Source organism: Nylanderia fulva, unplaced genomic scaffold, assembly GCF_048542155.1.
Source record: "Nylanderia fulva isolate GAGA-0341 unplaced genomic scaffold, ASM4854215v1 Scaffold30, whole genome shotgun sequence".
In the NCBI taxonomy this organism is placed as follows: domain Eukaryota; kingdom Metazoa; phylum Arthropoda; class Insecta; order Hymenoptera; family Formicidae; genus Nylanderia; species Nylanderia fulva.
The window spans coordinates 1,290,172-1,310,004 of NW_028190369.1; the positions used below are offsets into that span (position 1 = coordinate 1,290,172).

Sequence of the window (19,833 nt, forward strand, 5' to 3'; positions counted from 1 at the left end):
AGTCGCATTCACTTTCGAGTTTCGTAATCGTTACGTCTTCGATCCGGTGAACAGGCGCCGAATTTACCAAGCAATATTGGTCTTATTGATAACCTTTTCATTTCCACAAGAGATGTCTTTCGAAAAAGGCGATGAGTGCTTTTTCAAACTCATAATAGATAGATAGTGTGTAATAAATATTAATAATAATTTTTAGTAACAATTTAACAAAAAAAACCTAATAATTTTATCAATACAATTTTCTTTCAATTTACATTTTTTAATAAAAATGCAGTTATCGTTACATTTCATTGGTGCCATTAAAAAATCACGTATTTCTTGCGAGACAGACATCTATATACTATATAATAGGATGAAAAGATCATATCAGCAAATTTGCGATACATGCAAATGACATATGTATCAATTTGCATTATACACGTGTTACCATTATGTCAAAAATTTCATTTTGTTATTAATTGATAATCTGATATAAACTCATCTTTTTCGAAAAACAGAAACTTTTTCAAAAAATTCCCTCTCACATTACCGGAAAACGCGGAATGTTCTATCCGAAATTCGTGACAGCGAGTATCACAATAATATAAATTAACGCACCATGACAGTGGCGGTAGCTTCTCTTCTTTTTTAAATCGTTGCCTTTCAAATTGTTGGTTTTTGTGAACCTGACGGAAGCTGCGTGTAGCGAGATCTCGAGGGGTCGCTGTATTTCGCGCGCACACTTCTGCAAACGCGCACAGTCGGAGGGATACAAATGTGTCTGTCAACATGCGTATACACATTCAGAAACACACATACATATAAATAAGGATACACACACATATATGTATCCCACTCTATTGGTGAAGAAGCTAGTCCCTGACGGTCAGTATAGTACCGGGCATCAGTAGCATATATAAGGGCAGCTCTTCCGTCCGTTCATGCATTAACCAGAGGGAGTCGAAGCAACCGCGTGACACGACGTTGTAGCGCGCGCGGTAATAACAGTTTGGTGCCTCCATTCGATTCGTTCGTGATTAAGAAATCGATTTTTTTCTTAAGCTTTTATTGTGACGCCTCTCTCTTTCTCTCTTATTCTTTCGTTCTCTCTCCCTCGCTCTCTTTCTCCTTCTCTATAATGAACTTCGCGCAAGATCGTCACCTTTCGCTTCCTTTGAGACGCGCTCACACCTAGCTCGGGTTTTCTTTCTCGCAGAATACTACTGAACGTCTTCGCGCTAAGATCGAATCTCTCGACTAGATCTCGCTGCGAGAAATAAGAGTCTCGGACTGATTACTTCGACGTAATCTTAATCTTTTTTCAAGAAATCTCGGGATAAAATGTTGTATTTGTCTTAGTGTTAGATCTGGCGAAAAAACTTGAAAAAATTTGGCTTTGCAGTCCTTTTGCCGTGGGAAAGGAGAAACCAATATTATATCGAGGAAGCATTGGTAGAAGACAATCGGAGAGTGCCGATCACAATACTCGTCATCATGATTGCTGCATTGAGCCTATTGACAGGAGGATCTTGGGTGACTGTCTTTCTCTCATTCTGTCTACTATCATTCCTGTTGATTCTACTGGTACAGCGAGGAAAATTTTTGTACGCCTTGAGGAAGGTGCCCTATCCCACAGCACTGCCTGTCATCGGTAACGCTTATCAGCTCAACTGTTCGCAAGAAGGTAAGCCCTTGCACTTTTAGAATTTTAAAATGTATCGGAGTACATTAAATAGTATATAAACATATTAAAAAATATACATGGACATCGCGTGATATAACGTGCGTATCTATATCTTGTACGCATGATAATGTAATATCAATTTGTTAATGCACCGTCATCGTTGACGAATCGGATAGGTCATATAACAACTTGTTACAAATAAGTCTAAATGCGATATTCATTGCGATACCGTTCTTATTTTAGTGTATATGTTATAAAAAAAAGATATTCTTTTGAAGAAGCTGTGTGTATAACCTACTGATCTCTATATATAACTGGATATAGCATACCCCATAGCTGTAAAAAGTGTGACCAATAGAAGCAATTAAAAGTGTGGGCTGTATCTACATTTCCGTAGCAACAATAAATTATATATATATATATATATATATATATATATATACATATATGCAAAATATATATATATATATGTATGTATAAATACACTGAAAAAAAAATTATTGAATCCGAATAAATATTTATTTCAATACTGCCTAATAAATCATTTATTTGAAACTAATAATATTGATTTAAAGTGAAAAAGATTTATTTGATATAAGAAAATCCTTTTCAAACCAGATAAATATTTATTTGTTTCAAATAAATAATTAATTAGGCAGTATTAAAATAAATATTTATTAATTTAATTTTTTTTTTCAGTGTATATATATTGTCATTATAATGTCAAAATAAACGCCTACATAATATATTCATATTATGTAGACAGAGGACAGAGATGCAAGTTTCAATTAGTCACACGTTTTTTGCTATAATGCCATATCAGTTATATATAGAGAGATCAGTGGTATAATTAAAATAATATTATTCTTCCAAAATTCAGATAAGAAATAAACTAAGAGTCAAACGCAGAAAATAGATGCCAAAAACTATTTTGTATCGCTGATGTCATGGCATATACATATATGTATTTCTTTTGGTTGTTTTATATATCACTGTCTATTTTCTATCTGAATTTTTGTATTTGTATATCCGAGTTTTTTTTGTATTGCATTCATATTTTTATCTTTAACTAAGGAGGGAGAGAGAGAGAGAAAAGAAAAGAGAGAAGAGAGGGAGAGAGAAAAGAAAAAATAAATTAGAATAAATAACATGAAAAAATATCCTCTGTATTTTGATATATTTAGAGCCGGTTGTTCCAACTCTTGGTAAGTTTTACCCGACAAGTAACTTATATTTGTTTCTTTTTTTAGAACTTATCTGAAAAGAGACAAAAATATGCTACTTGTCAGATAAAACTTACCGAGAAGTTGGAAAAATCGGCCCTTAATACATTTTGTTTATAAATTTTATATTTATGCAGAATTTTGCCTAAATTGTCTAATATAACTTTCATATATTAACTTTTTTTATGCAATATGTAATTACTGAAAAACATTTTATATAAAATGATTAGCAGAATCTATTTTACAAACTAAATTCTTCATACGTTTAGATTCAAAACTCATAGAAGAAGCTTTCATTCATAAATATTTATGTAGAAAGATAAGATTAAACTAAAATAAAAGAATATATTCTGCGTTGCAGAATTTGATCTTTGATCATTTGCGATGAATATCCAGAATATCTAAATATCTCATGCAATATCTATAGATTATTTTAGTTTTTTTTATGTTAAATAGAAAAGTGTCACTTTTGAAAAGCATCTCTATTGAAACATGACATAATGTATTTGTCCTTTTTTAATGTAAAGGATGTAAAGAATATAAAGAATTTGTTTATTGTAAATAAAATCGTGATGTATTTTGCAAAATGTTGAAGTCAGGAGACCAAGGTAAAATATTATTTTGCTACTCTAATTTTAATAAATGTCAACATTTCTACCTTTAAAATGAAATATTTATAAAGACGTCAAGAGATATAAAAGATATGGAGATACAATTTTTTATTTTATTTTAGACTTTTATCAATTAATTTTTGAGAGTTCATTTCCTTTCCGTTCTCTGTTTCTCTTTCTCTTTCTCTTATTCTACAAGCAGTAGACATTTTCAATTCAAATTAATTAAATAAACAATAATTAATTATGCAGAAATAAGCATTTATTTTTTATTTGAAATAAAAAATGCTGTATTAATATTATATCAGAAAACACACTTAATATTCATATATTCTATATATAACATATATAACATATGTGTTCATATAAATTTTGTCTTTATCACGGTTGAGAAATAGAATTTAATTAATTTTTATTTATAACACTTTTCTATGTCATTATGACATAACGTGTTCGGTAATCGCGTAGCTGATTTATGATTAAGTATAAATAATCATATTTGTCTTGTCATTGTGGCAAAACATACGTTACATCGAATCATATCATATATTTTCATCACTGTTTCGCGTGCCTATTAACGCGCTGATTAGCAAGCGATTAGCAGACAAGAGTGTAACTTGATTAAACACGGAACGTCATCATGTATCATGCACCAATTAATTCGGAGATTTACAATTCTAAAAATTATTTTGAAATGTGTTCTCTCTCTCTCTCTCTCTCTCTTTAATAAAATAAACTCTTGACAGAATTGATAAATCGATGAAATGATATAAGTTTTTAAAAATTCATGTAATCTGCATAGCTGTTCAAAATAGCTTAATAATTTCTTTGACGTTTAAAAAATTCACACGAATAATTCTGCAATGCTGAAAACAGACACATGCCAATTTTGTTTGCGCGAAACAATTGACTTAGAATATATAGGAATTGCTCTATACGATTCTTTCTAAATTATCGATTTCTATTATATTTAATAGAATTTTAATAAGTCAAATGATATTAAGTTCAAATGCAATGAGATTAAATCGAAAAGCGACGCGAAATTATTTGACAGAAAAGATTTATATATTTTCCTATATTATAGTTTTTATATCATTTATGCAAAATTATAAGGCGACTAAAATCATTGAATTATACTGTTCGATTAATTGATAAAAATACTTGAATTTATCTCGATTCCTATTTTAAAATATGCATACATTTTTGTCAATAAAAGTACCAATAGATTTTCGATAATCTAAATGGAAATTTTCGTTTAGAAAAATATAACATATTTAAGGCAAATTTTGTATATACAAAGAATGATCTACTTATTATAGCTTTAAGATAGATAAATCAGTTTTTGTTATTATAATAACATTCGTATAATGATGATTATACTAAATACACGTATTATTATGATATCCGCTATTCACAGAATAATATATATATAGAAAATATAATCTTTATCCGCAATAAATAGATTTTTTACATCGTAAAAAAAGTTAGACAAGATTTATCCTCGTACGTTTCATTCATCCGCGTATATTTTAATTTCATTTCAATTTAAGATTGCTCATGCAAAATGAAATATTTTTTCATAATGACCGAAAGCGTGCAATAAATAACCGAGTATACAAAGTTTATAATATAATTGTAATATATATTATATACATCGCACAAAGATTTGTTAAGATAATCAAATTGAGTATTATAATAAAAGACAAAAATAATTTCGCGCGCAAATACACCCGCAATTACACAAAGAAAATAAGGAAGTACGCGAGAAAAGAATGATTCGCGAAATCCATCTCGAGTCGCAAGTGGTAATCGACAGCTACCCCACACGTGTAAGGAAATGAAAAAGAAAATAAGAAGAAGCGGGTCGAGGTCGTTCAAGTGGTCTGAGTGACGGCGTGTGTACTTACACGCGATTTTATACATGCAACAGTGTTATGTATTCTCCTTTCGTTCCGGGGAGAGAATAAAAAGAGAAAGCATGCAGGATAAGGCAGTGGATTAAAAAAAAGGCGCAGACTCTCATACTTGAGATTTCTCGCGGTCGATTTGGCTGCCGGAGAATGACTCCGAGTCAGACGTCCTCGTCCGCGAGGAGAAAATAGAATCTGAACTTTTGATGTAACACGTGACAATTTATTAATTGGATCGACCGGCACAAAGTCGGCGTGCAATTAATGCACGCTTTGCGCGAATATATATTGCTAAAAAATCGTCGTTGATTCTTATTGTTTTGTAAGACGGGAATTGAATAATGGATATATCCTTTATTTAAAGCGATAAAATCTTGTTAGCCTACAACGTCGATCTGCTGCAATACTGCTAATCGATATTATTTTTCTCATCTATTTTTGCATTTTGTATCCTTGTAAAAAATTTTGGCTCGACATCGAAATTTATGACAATCAGACCATAATTTATATCAGATTGATGAAAAAAATTGTTATTGAGAGTTGAACTCATTGACCTTTAGTCTCTATACGCTAATGTTTAATATAATTTTATAGATGAAATAATATTGTATTATACAGCGATAAAAAAGAAAAAAGAGAGAAAAAGAGAAATTAAAAAATTTCCAATAAAATAAAATAAATAAACAATAAAAGTGTAAATATTGAAAATTGTTTGAAAATTAAAAAAGATCATTTTATTTTTAATTTAAAAACTCTTATACATAAATTAAATTCTTTATCTTTATATAACAATGCGATAATTTAAAATAAATCTCAATCTGCCGCATATGCAATATCCATTAAATAATGGACAGTAGACAAAATACAATTATATATATGTACTTTGATGCAAAAAAATACCGGTTCGAATTGTCGCGCAAAAAATCCGGTCCCTCTTTATTTTATGCATAATACATTAATACCTGTACATTCACGTGTTATGTCATATTTATTCTTCGTTTAAATTCGCGACGTATTTTGGGAGGGGGAGGGAAGGAGAACGCATATCCGGTGCAAAAATAGACTGTCGATGACTTCCACTATCGTTCGAAGGACGCTTAGCGTTTCGTTGCACACTTACCAAGGACAGAGCCTTTCGTTCTTTTCCAGAGCGATATCTCTCTCTCCTTATTTCTCTTTGTCCTTTCTCACATTCATCTATCATCCATGTGCGGTGCAAATATATATATATATGTTCAAACCGGTCAATGTCCGGTCAGTCTCTCGCGTCAACTCGCACGTGCAGCTCGATTTCTCTCTTGCTCCACTACATCGTCTTGATACTCTTTCTTAATTCCCTATCTCTCTTTTTTCTCTTTCTTTTTTTTTTTTATCTGCTTCTACCTCAGCCTTTTTCTCTTTTGCACATGCCATTCAAAAAAGATAAATAATCTCATCTTATTTCTTTTTTATCTTATCGAAATAAACTACACGTACCACAATGATTATTATTTTAATCGAACATAGAAATCTTATTTATTATAAATTACATACGTAAATAACAAAGAGAGTTTCCTCTCTCTCTCTTAAAAAAATAGACATACAAATTAATTATATTTTCGCGGTCATTGACCACGACGCGTGTGTAGATAGACCTTGTACAACTTTGTGCTCGATCAATTATCGAGTCATTATTGTAGATTTGTGCAACTTTGTGCTCGATCAATTATCGAGTCATTATTCTAGATTTGATTTATGTTTTGTTGATGCGAATTATATCAATCTTCTCTTCTCTTCTCTCTCTCTCTCTCTCTCTCTCTCTCTCTCTCTCTCTTCTCTCTCTCTTTGTCAAAGCAAAAATAAAATAATAAAATATGTATATATAAAGATCAATGCGTATAGATAAAGATTATGACACTTAATTGTTATTTCATTTTTTAACTTTCTGTCAAACTTATCTTAATTTACTACTATTTAACTTTTCATTCCTAATAAATATTTGACAAAATTAAATTATTGTTTGCTATTCATCGTATTGTCGTCCACATCCGGTTCCTTTTATCGCTGCGGCTTTTATTTTCGCTCTTAAAGAGTTGATATTCGTACCAACGACACATAGAGAGGACCTAGAACTATGATAGTGACATGATAATTCACCGAGTACAAAGTTGCACAAGAAATCTATCCACACACGTGTTACGGTCAGTGACCGTGAAAGTAGGTAATTGATTGAATAACTGAGACTGATCCTCATAAACACATCGTAATGCACTAATGAGCGATTTGTATCAAATGTATATTCTTGCGAAATAAAACGTCGTTAAATTAGTTTCAAGTATTTTTGAAAATGTGCATTCTTAACAATTTTTGAGAATATGCATCTTAACAAGATAATGTCTTTTGAAAGGAATTTAATAAATTCAAAAAAAAATGTGAACAAATTTTCTTATTCCATATATAATATGTGTTCCGTTAAAATATAATAATTAAGATTTTATATTAAATGTTAATTAATGGAAAATTGTAAATTTATTTAATAAGAAATTTTAAAATACCATGCATTGCAGATTTAATCCGTGAATAGATATATCTCAAATCACATATATTTTCATAAATTTGTTCGCATTCATATTATAATATGATTTTAATATATTTTTTTACGCACGAGTAAACACAATAAACACAAGAATAGCGACTTGAATGTGCAAAAATCTGACAAAAATAAATTCAGAAAACCGAAAATAAATTTTGTTGAACTTTTTTGACTTCTCTATTTTTAATATAGAATATAGAATACGCTAAAAATATTCTCGTATTTATTAGAATGCGAGTTTACGTCTAAAATTTAATAATTCATTTCTTTTGTTGCAGATTTTTTTCAGAAATTGGTCAAATGGGCTCGCGAGTTTGGCGACATTTATTTAGTTTGGGTTGGTCTGCGGCCTTTTATCTTCCTCTACAGAGTAGAAACGGTGCAACCCCTGCTTAGTAGCAGCGTGCACATCGACAAGAGTCTCGAATATCAATATTTGAAGCCGTGGCTTGGTACCGGTCTGGTGACCAGCACTGGTAAGTGCTTTAATTATATATGTAAATATACATATGTATATTAATCAACTCAAAATCATATTACGATAATAAGGATTAATGTCATCCATATCGGACATGATCAAATCTAAATATCCTGTCATTTATGAGAGCTTAGAATCACGTTGCTATTTGCATTTATAATTTGCAAACAATATTACTGGGTATGTAACAGATAATGTGTAATTGAATTAATTCATATATCTTGATTTATTTATAAATCAAGTTGCTTATATTTAGATTTCTATTGCTGAACGGTCCGCGTATAAATTTACATCAAATATAACTGAATATTATATGAGTTGTAAAAACTATAGGAATAAATATATAGATGTTGAAATTGCATAAAACATTTTTATAAAGTAAAAAGAGATTGCTACCAAGGATTTTTAAATGCGCAAGAGCTGAAAAACCATATCACATGCAAACATCAACATGATTTTTAACTGTGGAAATATTATTATTGGCAACTTAAAAAATAATTAAAATAAATCAGATATTCACAGCGCTGGTGTGATCAGCCATTAATACCACAATATTTTAAAATTGTTTTATTTAAATACATGAATAAGAGATGAGCGAAAGTCGACTCAGAACTACTAATCTCTAAATTAATTTCTTGATAACATGTTTAAATTGCATACAAAATTATTTTCTTTTACACTAAACTCTATCAGCCTAAAACAATTCGCAGAAAGCAAATTTGCACGTATCAAATATAGGATATCTTTTTAAAATAATTATCGATAATAATTGGACGTGATTTAAAACCGTACTAAGTATATCTGCTTCCTAAAGTCGATTATTCGGATTAGATTGAACAATTATCACATCTTAGTACATCTTCTAGAAATAAAAATGAAATAAAAAATGAAAAAAAAATTTATTCGGAATTTAGAAGTTCTGGTAATTGAAGCTCAATCTTTAAATTAATATTTAAAGTTTCATGAAACCAAAGTAATATCAAATTTTTGTATTTCATAAATCTTTAATTATAAACGTGAAATTTTTATTTAAGAATGTACTTGACACACATCGATGGTCTATCATTGGTGACAAATGATAAGACTATTGTTTAAATAGTGTTGCGAAATTTCGAGATGGAGACGTTGGATGTTGCAATGTTAAATAAAATTTGTGTTTAAATAGCACTTATAGAATGGGACAGACCGAGAAGATAACGGGATCGAGATCTTACAATGTCCGGGATCGATATCTTAAAATGTCTTTTAAGTTTAAAAGGTCTTATAAGTACATGATTATCGGTCAAAAACAAATGTTTCTCCAATGTTACTACATTGTGCTCTTTGAAAACATTTGAATATTTAAAAAGTTTCCACGCGAAGATTAAAATATGATGTTTCTCCAGATCAAAAAAATTTAATTCCTTCTTTCTGAAAAAGTAATACTTTTTTTTATTTGTCGCAAAAACTTTCCGTTAATTTTAGTCTCGGATAAAACATTTTGTTGCTTTGTATTTTTATTGCTTAAATAATTTCTGAAATCGCGACGATATGCAATAATATTCAATGACATAAAAATAAATCTCAGACACGTTAATTGCATTATGAATAGTCATCGTAATCGTCTCCTTTAATATATTATATTAAATGAACTATTGTACTATAATAGTTATAATATATATATTATAATCAATTATCATCGTATGTAAAATGAAATATTCTTTTTTTAGGTGAAAAATGGCATTTTCGTAGAAAGCTACTAACGCCGACCTTTCACAGCGGTCTTCTTGAAACTTATTTTAAGACTGCGAAAGAAGAGACGAGTGTTTTAATTTCTTGTCTCAAAAAAGAAGCGAATCAATGGTTTGATGTGGTTCCCTATGTAAAACGCGCCGCCCTCGATATTATATGCGGTGAGTTGATATGATTTGCTGTTTTGGATCCAGTAGTTTAATTAATCTGATTTCAAAACTGATTTTAATATGATAACCAATTTTTTCGCACATTATGAATAAACAATTATATTTTCTAATAAATTTATTATTTTCTAATAATATTTATAATATTATTAGAAATATAATATTATTATAATAATAATACTACTTAAAAAATAATTATTATATTATAATAATATTATTTATATAATAAATAATATATTATTATTAAATAATAATAAGAAAATAAGAAAATAAAGAAAATAAAATAATATTATTATATAATAACATTTATAATATTATTTTCTAATAAAAAAGCGATATTTTCTAATAAAAAATATCGCTTTTTTATACCAATTCAAGATATTTTTTGTTGTTTTATCGTTAAAAAAATGTATTAATTTTTCCAGAAATATATATAGGGAAACTAAAACGTAAAGTATTTTTTTATCGAATAAAAGTTCAATCATTAGCTAATTGACACCCTTCATTATCCTTGATGATTATGACATCGAGATCTACATTTACGAATGGCGCAAAATCACGAATCCTTCTTCTAGTCCAGATTAATGATAACGATGCTTCTATCTGAGTTTGTATTATTAAGACAACACAACGACTCTCGTTTTTTCGTTTTCTTCGATATTTCAGATTTATTTTCTCGTTCTAACCTCATGCTTCTCGCGACACAATTGTTGTCTGAAGTCCAGCTGAAGTAATCTCCGTTAATAACAATCGTAATCTCATAATTAAATTTTAATGAAGGAGATTTCTGCATATCAACCGAGTACATTGATCCTGATTAATGAAGATTAAAATTTGTCTTATTTGACACAAATACGACGCATTCTTGTCGCAACAAATAATACTTGAGAAAATAATACGCGTAAAAAAATGTAAGATAAAAATTAACGATCGAAGGAAATCGACGCATAATGTGTCAACAGATTCCCGCGACCGCGACAGCAGTTCCATATTAGAATATGCACAAATGCTACTCGCAACAATGTACTCAAGGCGATAAGCAGAAAATTCTTTCGCGTTCTTTTTTTCGTTGATTTTGATATCGCAAATAATTTGTGTTAATGGCGAAAAATAATTATGTTATCAAAAATTTAAAAAATTAATTAAGTGCTATATTACCGAGAAAGTCCTTGAAATGATTTCATCATTTCTGATTTATCTTTCCCTGATAAGTCGAATCGCTTCGCTTTGGCAATGTGATTCATTTTCTTTGAGAATAAATTCCGAATTTTCGAATTACATGATTGATGTATCCGCGTTGATAACCTAAAATGTCGATTTTTTCGCGGCTGCGATAACTCGATTATCCGTTCCGTAGCTGTCACGCAATACAAGATAATGCTTAATTAACATTTCATTATCTAGATTACTCTTGTAATTAATATAAATGCCCGCTTCGTACGAGATATATTGGTTTCTATATAGATTCGCATTCTTTTCTATTTATAAATTTTTCTTTCTTTTTTTTTTTTTTTTTATAATATATCTTTACTTTAATTATTTTCATTAAAAATTATCTATCAAAAATAGACTGTTTAAAAAATTGCTAAATTAGGGATGTATAAATTACTAACCGATCGCTTTAAGCGCACTTGGTGAAACAATATTAATGGGTTTTATTGGTAAATAGTGGGTCATCTTTGGACATGCAAGCTCAAGTATACGAGAGGTCGGCTTTGGAATTCCACATTTTAAGGGTTTTTGAGAAGTTACAATTTCTGTTACGCGAGATCGAGGTTGTGCCAATTGATTTGTACGTTCTGTTATCTCGTAAAGCAAGGCAGATATTTTTACCTAAACAAATTTACGTATAAATATGTATATTTTTGATAGATCTATCGGTCTTAATGTTAATTAAAAGTCAATTAAAATTTAATTAAAAAAGTAGACTAAAGAAAATTAATTAATAGAATATAAGAGAAAGAATTTTTTTACTTTAGATATTCAATTAAATAAGACTATTTTTGAATTCTATTCTACATTCATTATATTTCATTTTACATTATTTTTATTTTATATTTTCTTCATAAATTCATCAAAAAAAGTATAACTCAAAATACTATATAATTCAAAAACGAAGAGAAAATGCGTTTCTTTCAGAATATAAGGTTCAATTAGAAAGAGTCACGTACTTTAGTCAAATCTGTCGGATTAACTTTGGGCTTGTGACTTTGCCGAGTAGATAATCGTGAGATCGATGACACAGAAATAACCTTCTTTTGCTTGGGCTTAGAAATACAAGTTTTAAAAATTAATGTATCATCGCGTAAATTACAGTCCTCGTTATTCGAAGGTGTGCTTTTTTCGCTCGTTTGCTTTGCTCCAAATAGTATATCTTTATGGAGTAGATTAAACTCTGTAAATTTGGCGAGCTTGTCCAAACCCCGATGAGATGTAATTAAATTCGCCATTTATTTACAAATTTTGTAATGAAAAAAATTAATATTTGTAGAGTTTACTTTTATATAATAATAAATAATTTTTTTTTCACTTTTTGATGTTCTTGTTAGATTGTCTTAATCGTAATACACGGAATTTTGAATGACAATAAGAAAAAGAATAAATAATCGATTATCACGTGCCTTGATTGTCTATTGCTCTAAAATATTTCGACGAAGCCTTGAAATATATAATATAATTGTTTTATATAATTCATAATGTTATTGCAATAATACACAAGTAATTAACGTTAATTTTCAGTGAAAATACAATATTACTTTAAATGTTATTGCAAATGAAATACCCAAATAAATCATTTTTATAATATTTTTTTAAGCTTATATTTATAATTATTTGACCATATACTATGCTAATGAAAAAAAATATTAAATTGTTTGTCAAATCACATCTTATTATATATTAAAATAATATAAATAACAAATTTTTTAATTTAAATCTATACGTTGCTTTTAATAATTTTATTGCAGAATCTGCAATGGGTTATAAACTTAATGCTCAAAGGAATTCCAAGAACGAATATGTCGAGGCTGTGGATAAGTAAGTATCTTGTCCTTGCAATTATGTTTTTAGATTTCTTTCCGCATTCCATACAATATACAACGTATATATATATATAACGTGTATATAACAAAGTTATATTAGCAAAAACATGTTTTAATTTTCAGAATTGCATCTATCGTACAGATGCGGTTTACAAATGTATGGATATCTAATGATAACATTTTCAAATTGACTAAAGCAGGAAAAGAGCACGATCACTCGCTTTGCATTATTCACAACTTTGTCGACAAGGTAATGAATATCTCAAGTTAAATAAATCCGAACGATTAAAGAGCTTTATATCGAGATGATTTTGCACAATATATTACTATTTTATTCGGAATCAAAATCGGTTACTAAACTTCGAATTAGATTATTAGGTTCAATTTTCAATTCAGAGAACACGTTTCTATTTAGAAAAAAAAAACACAATTTGATCTCAAAACTTTCCCAGCATAAATGATATATATATATAAAATCTTTCATTATCAGGTAATCGCGCAGAGGAAGGCTGAATGGAAGTTAAAACGCGACGGAAACTACAATGAACCGACGAATAAGAGACAGGCTCTATTGGATTTGCTACTTGAGATGTCGCACAACGGAACTGTTCTTTCAGATGAAGATATTCGTGAAGAAGTCAATACTTTCATGTACGCCGGACACGACACAATGGCTACCAGCATAGCCTGGACCCTTTATGCATTGGGGCGAAGTCCCGAAGACCAGGTATGTCCTTTCTTATATTTTACATCATCACCGCGATATTTTACTCTAACAATTTTCATTGGAATTTCATGACTTTTAAACATTTATAATTTATCTTCGAGAGTGAGAGAGAGAGGTGATTTTTTAATTTTAGTATAAACTTTAAAAAATTGATATAATTATACATTTTTAGAAAATTTAATTAATAAATAAATATATTTTTTATGTCTTTTTTCTCTTATATTTTTAATATTAACTTAATATCAATGTCTTTTTTTGCCTTCTGCTTAGGAAAAAATTCTGGAAGAATATGACAATATAATGGGGACGACGGAACTTACACTAAATAACATCCACAAATTAACATGGCTGGAAGCCTGCATTAAGGAGCAGTGGAGATTATATCCAGTAGCTCCGCTCATAGCGAGACAGATTTACAAACCAATCGATCTAAGTAAATATCTCCTATTTCTCAAGAAATCATTATTTCTTTTTTTCCGAAGAAAATATTAATTATTTAATAATATTATACACTACGTTATTTCATATTAATTAATGTTATATATCAAAGATGTATGACGTTATATATTATAGATGTATCATATATCTATGATATATAACATTAATTGATGCAAATAAGACATTTGTAAAACATTATTTCATTGCACAATTATCAAACAAGTGCGAGAATTGTGTAATGCAAATGGGAATTTTTCTTCTATTTTTACAAATAATTTTTCTCATTTCTAGTGGGCAATCAAATTCCGCCAGGCTCGACGGTTCTCATCAATTCCTTTCTACTGCATCGGGACGAACGTCACTTTCCTGATCCGCATATTTATCGTCCGGAGCGTTTCTTACCGAACAGTGCAAAGTTACCACCTTATGCTTTCATCCCTTTCAGTGCTGGGTCGCGAAATTGCATCGGTTGGAAATTTGCGACAATAGTCATCAAAGCGGTTGTTTTATCCGTGCTAAAAACTTTCCACGTAGAAGCCCTCGATAAGGAGGATCAATTGCGCTTTATATCAGAATTGGTACTCATCAATGCAAACGGGCTTCGTCTCAAACTAACACCACGCGAGCAATGAACGAGAGAAAGAGAGATATTCTTTCCAATTTTGAAAATGTATCCGATCTCTTTCAAGTAAGATATAATTGATCAACATATCAAAGTCGATTTCCTTTCAGTGGCTCTCGAAACGCATTAGATATAATAAAAGAATTTGTTCCTTTGCGAGCACAATTATATAGAAATTAATAAATAGCAATATGAAAGAGATGAAATGTTAACCGAAAGTCTGCTTTTTACTTTAAAGACGTTATTGTTAGAAAAAAAGCAAAGAATAAAAAAAAATAAATCCAAGGCTTATTAAACAAATATCTTTTAAAAAGTATATAAATATGTATAATTATATATTAAATACATTATCAAATATATATATTAATATATAGTTATAATATATATTAATATATATATATTAATAAAGGTGTATATAAATATATATATATATATATATATATATATATATGTATATATAATTATACATATAAATAATATATTAAATATAAACATAATATATATATAATATAATATATATTATAGAGAGCTGAGTCTGTATATTTTTATTTGTTTGAAATATAATTCAATGTATACCTACACTCTGCTCAGAAAAAAATAAATATTAATATTAACTTTATTTCTAAATGTTTTTTCTCTTTCCTTTTTTAATAATTATCAGTAAATCCATAAATAAAGATATGATTGTAGAAATTATACATTATCAATAGGCAAAAGTTACAAATGTCGATAATGCATAATGAAAATAAAAAAGGAGGAAATCATTGCACTTTTTGATATGTTGAGATAAAGATATGCAAGACTGATGAGTAGTTAAAAAGAAAGAATAAATAAGATATAAGAATAAATAGTGTAATAAATAAGATTGTTAAATGCATATATTGCTTATATATTCATATTTTCATCTTACCGAACAGTTTCAAGAAGTTAGTAAAATGAAAATACAATATATATATATATATATATATATATATATATATATATATATAATAAATATCTGATATATTGGAGTTAGTAAAATGAAAATGCAATATATATATATATATATATATATATATATATATATATATATATATATTGTATTTTCAATTTACTAACTCTAATATATCCCTAGCCGCTCTATGTATTGACTAATTGTAAGCAGCAGAAACTAACTTGCAAACAACTAAGGTTTAGAAATGGTCTTTAAATGTAATTTATGTTTATATATCGATAGCATTTCGAACGTGTCATAATGCCACATTTTGTGGATCAATTTAGTTTATAAAATTAGTCCTATACTGTTCTTTATTATAAATCTTATAAAACCTTATTTTATAAAAGTGTATATTCAAAATAATTCATGTAGAAATTTAGTTTGTTTCGTGGCTAAATATGTATATGTTCTAATGTTCTTTCATTTCATGTAATATGCTACAATTATCATGCAATAAACAAATGGACAGATTATGAAAAATTAGAATAGAAATACACACACACACACATTGTAAAATTAAAAACAATTATTCATCAATATTCGTTAAATGGATTATTTGAAATATACTTTATGAAATACCTGTATAATTCCTATTTTTTATTATTTATGTTCATGATACACATGCACATCAAAGAAAATCTTTAATATATTGTTCTTTTTTGTACATTATAATTTATATATTTAATCCTGAAGAAATAAGAAAAATAAGGAGAGCATAAACCTTACCTTCCAAAATTATCTAACACACATTTAAAAGAAAAAATGGGGAAAGGGTAAATAAAATAACATAGCTAAAGATACATACTAACATATCAGCATTTTTCCCTATTATATTTTAAATATTAATTTATTTTTATTTCACATGTTCAAAAATATCTTGTTTTAATCTTCTTATTCCAATCTTCATTGAGATATAAATAAAAATAAATAATTTAAGCTTTACTTTCTAAAAATATCAATCTTATATTTTTTAATGTTTCTTTTTTTTCTTTAATTTGTTACTTATTTAAACAAAATCAACTTAGAATAATTTACAATTAATTGTAATATATACTTGAATAGTTTAATGTATTTTTAAAATAAAAAAAAAAGTATAAGGTATATATAATTTGAAAAAATGAATTATAAGATATATTGGAAAAAAACTATTAAAAAATGTATTAATATAAAATTATTGATATACATATTTTCATTTCTTTATTATTCTCTTCATTGTTTTCTGAAAATCTTGTCTATGTAAAATGTAAAATGATTGATCAAAAGTTTAATATAATAATATCTCTTTATTTCTTCTTAGATTTTTGTGTATATAAAAAATGCAAAAATAATTTTTGTTTCTAGTAAAAATTATTTTATTATTGATAATAACTTTATGCCAATCACACTCAAGTTGTAGAAATATTTTTTTATGGACTGACTAAATTGATCAATAATACAAATAAAAATAATATATAATTTATAAATTATTTGTATGTATAAATTTTTTTATATGCACATTTATATATACTATGGATACACACAGACACACACATACATATATATGTATATAAATATACTTCAGGATTAAATATTTAGCTCAATTTGTCCTAATCTGTCCGTTTTCAGACACAATGGATTTTTATGTATATATATGTAAAATATAAATAATATTTTTATATTCCTAACTTACTTTTATTATTTTCAAATGCAATTTTCATCATTATTCAATATGATTTTACAATAAAAAATGATTTTTAATATCAAGAACTTTATAGAAATAATAAAGATCTTATATAGTTACATTTATTATTATTGCAAACTTAAATTAAACTTTAATATTATAATAATTGTTAGAAAAATATTTTAAATGACTAATTCATTTCTAGTATTTGTAATTATAAATGACAATTTTTACAAATCCATCATCTCGTATAATTAAAATAAAAAACAGTTTAAACTCACCAGTGCGATGCACAGCCTCGTATAAGTCGGAGCACAACGTAATATACAGCGTTGATTTCTATAAACAATACACAAATATATTATTAATCTTAAATTTTTAAAAAGCAAATGTCGAAATTATATTTATATAAATCGCGCATTCGACCAAAGTATTAATCGTCAAATATTAGACAAAGATGACGTACTTATATGAACAGTCGATGTACTCATTGTAACGAATAAATGTATTAAAGATAAATAGAATCGTGGATAAATCAATAATAATAAATGAATAATTCGACTCACAATTCGACTATATTAGTTATCCCGGGCCTCCTCCTCGTAGAAGAAGTTTCGAAACACTTGCACAATTTTTTTCTTGTTCGCGACGACCCCCGGATTTTAGCTGTCACATTTTCGACGCGTTTCGGTGAAACGCGAGAGCTTCGAATAAAATCGATGCTCCATGTTCGGGTCACCGCTTTTTTCAAGGCCCACGACTTATCGGAAGGTCTTTCGAACGATAGCGACTTCTCCGCGATGCACTCAGGAGTTCAGCGAAGGATACGATATCGATATATATATATATATATAGTAATATGGCGACGCGATTGTAGTTGTAGTCGACCTGCGATTTTTATGCCAATGAAGAATCTAATATTCGTCGCGAAACGATACTTCGACGAGATGATGTGAAAGCCCGATCGAAAATGCTCAATCGCCTGCTTAGAATACGATCGACTACGTCGAAAAACTTGGAAAATTGTCGCGCCGAAAGACGCGCGGTAAATCTCGCGACCAGCCGTAACGATAATTCATGCGCGCGAATTTAGCTGCGGCTCGAGCGCGGCTGTGACGTCACGCGGTTTCACGAGACCGAACCTTATTGACACCTCGAGGCTCGAGCGAGATTCGCGGCTGACGAGGTCAATCTCGCGCATGAGATTGCGATCGCGATGTCGTACAATAACAAGTATACGCGACGCGATCGGATGTACATGATAATTAATGATGTAAAAACGTTAATTAATACTCACACACTGATATTTCTGCAGACCGGCGATGAGCGCGCGTACGATGAACAAATCAAAAGTACACTAGATGGCATCATTCCAGATTGTGTTCGAAAATGTATTTTATTCACCTAGGGCGAAGCATTTGATTGACCAATCAGAGCAAAGAGATCCTCGGTCTCTGATTGGTCGGTCAAATTCTGCATTTTGATGAACATATTTTTGAACACAATCTTTTCTCAAAATTTCTAAAGAATTTAATCAACATTATTCAATTTTTTTATAATAATCCTTGGATAGAAGTATTAACCGTATCAAAATAACAAATATAACAAAAAATGTATTTTCTTATTAAATAAAAGTATTTAATATATATAAAAATACAATATTAAATTATACTGAAATATATTTTATCATATTTTTAAAGCTTTTTTATATTAAAATATATATAATTTATTCCTAAAAATTATTACTAATAAGCTAACACACGCACTCTAGAAGTCCTTCACACAAACTTTAAAAACTAAATAAGTTATATATAATTATACAAATAAAAAAAAGTTAATATTATTAATGACAAAATAAAAAAAAAATATTAACTCTACCACTATCAATTTTAATATATAATTATATATTCCATAACATTAAATAATAAATAAAAAATATAAAATTTCTTATTTCACATCAAATTAATTCATATAAAATATTAAATGATTAAGTATTTACATTAAACAAATAATT

The 19,833-nt window shown here is 28.5% G+C and overlaps 3 protein-coding genes across 6 annotated transcripts in view; 1 reads left to right on the plus strand and 2 right to left on the minus strand.

Annotated features, from left to right (window-relative positions):
* The window catches only part of Noc2 (Nucleolar complex protein 2), a 46,092-nt gene extending 26,932 nt beyond the window's left edge, over positions 1–19,160 (minus strand). The window contains exons 1-2 of one of the 3 annotated variants that reach the window (XR_014925117.1): positions 19,117–19,160; positions 18,101–18,158 (exon numbers count right to left, since the gene is read on the minus strand). The gene's annotated coding sequence lies outside the window, so the exon portion shown is untranslated. Of the gene's footprint in view, positions 1–18,100; positions 18,159–18,385; positions 18,401–19,116 lie in introns of those variants that run through there. The other 2 variants (XM_029302393.2, XM_085484640.1) reach the window with 2 other exon arrangements.
* LOC114930580 (cytochrome P450 4c3) lies at positions 897–16,746 on the plus strand. 2 transcript variants are annotated; one of them, XM_029302394.2, is made up of 9 exons: positions 897–977; positions 1,382–1,663; positions 8,258–8,455; positions 10,167–10,349; positions 13,322–13,391; positions 13,520–13,646; positions 13,887–14,123; positions 14,394–14,556; positions 14,853–16,746. In XM_029302394.2, exons 2-9 carry the CDS (start codon positions 1,474–1,476, stop codon positions 15,191–15,193), a joined length of 1,509 nt encoding a protein of 502 aa, XP_029158227.2. In that variant the 5' UTR covers positions 897–977; positions 1,382–1,473; the 3' UTR covers positions 15,194–16,746. The 2 variants fall into 2 exon arrangements, with proteins under 2 accessions (XP_029158227.2, XP_029158228.2); XM_029302395.2 differs by lacking the exon at positions 897–977 and adding an exon at positions 1,042–1,283.
* LOC146722531 (uncharacterized) lies at positions 10,927–12,823 on the minus strand. Its single transcript, XM_085484655.1, has 4 exons — positions 12,527–12,823; positions 11,969–12,188; positions 11,514–11,712; positions 10,927–11,080 (listed from the first exon to the last, which is right to left on the minus strand). Exons 1-4 carry the CDS (start codon positions 12,803–12,805, stop codon positions 10,927–10,929), a joined length of 852 nt encoding a protein of 283 aa, XP_085340781.1. The 5' UTR covers positions 12,806–12,823.
* Positions 19,161–19,833: the final 673 nt, after the last annotated feature.

Bases quoted from the DNA above. Each gene is read 5' to 3' on its own strand.
- LOC114930580 (XM_029302394.2), top strand. From the start codon at position 1,474: ATGATTGCTGCATTGAGCCTATTGACAGGAGGATCTTGGGTGACTGTC. The intron at 13,647-13,886 runs GTAATGAATATC...TTTCATTATCAG, and splicing joins TTCACAACTTTGTCGACAAG to GTAATCGCGCAGAGGAAGGC. The intron at 14,557-14,852 runs GTAAATATCTCC...TCTCATTTCTAG, and splicing joins TTACAAACCAATCGATCTAA to TGGGCAATCAAATTCCGCCA.
- LOC146722531 (XM_085484655.1), bottom strand. From the start codon at position 12,805: ATGGCGAATTTAATTACATCTCATCGGGGTTTGGACAAGCTCGCCAAA. The intron at 11,713-11,968 runs GTTAGTAATTTA...ATTGCGTGACAG, and splicing joins AAGTGCGCTTAAAGCGATCG to CTACGGAACGGATAATCGAG. The intron at 11,081-11,513 runs GTAATATAGCAC...AGATTACTTCAG, and splicing joins TCATTTCAAGGACTTTCTCG to CTGGACTTCAGACAACAATT.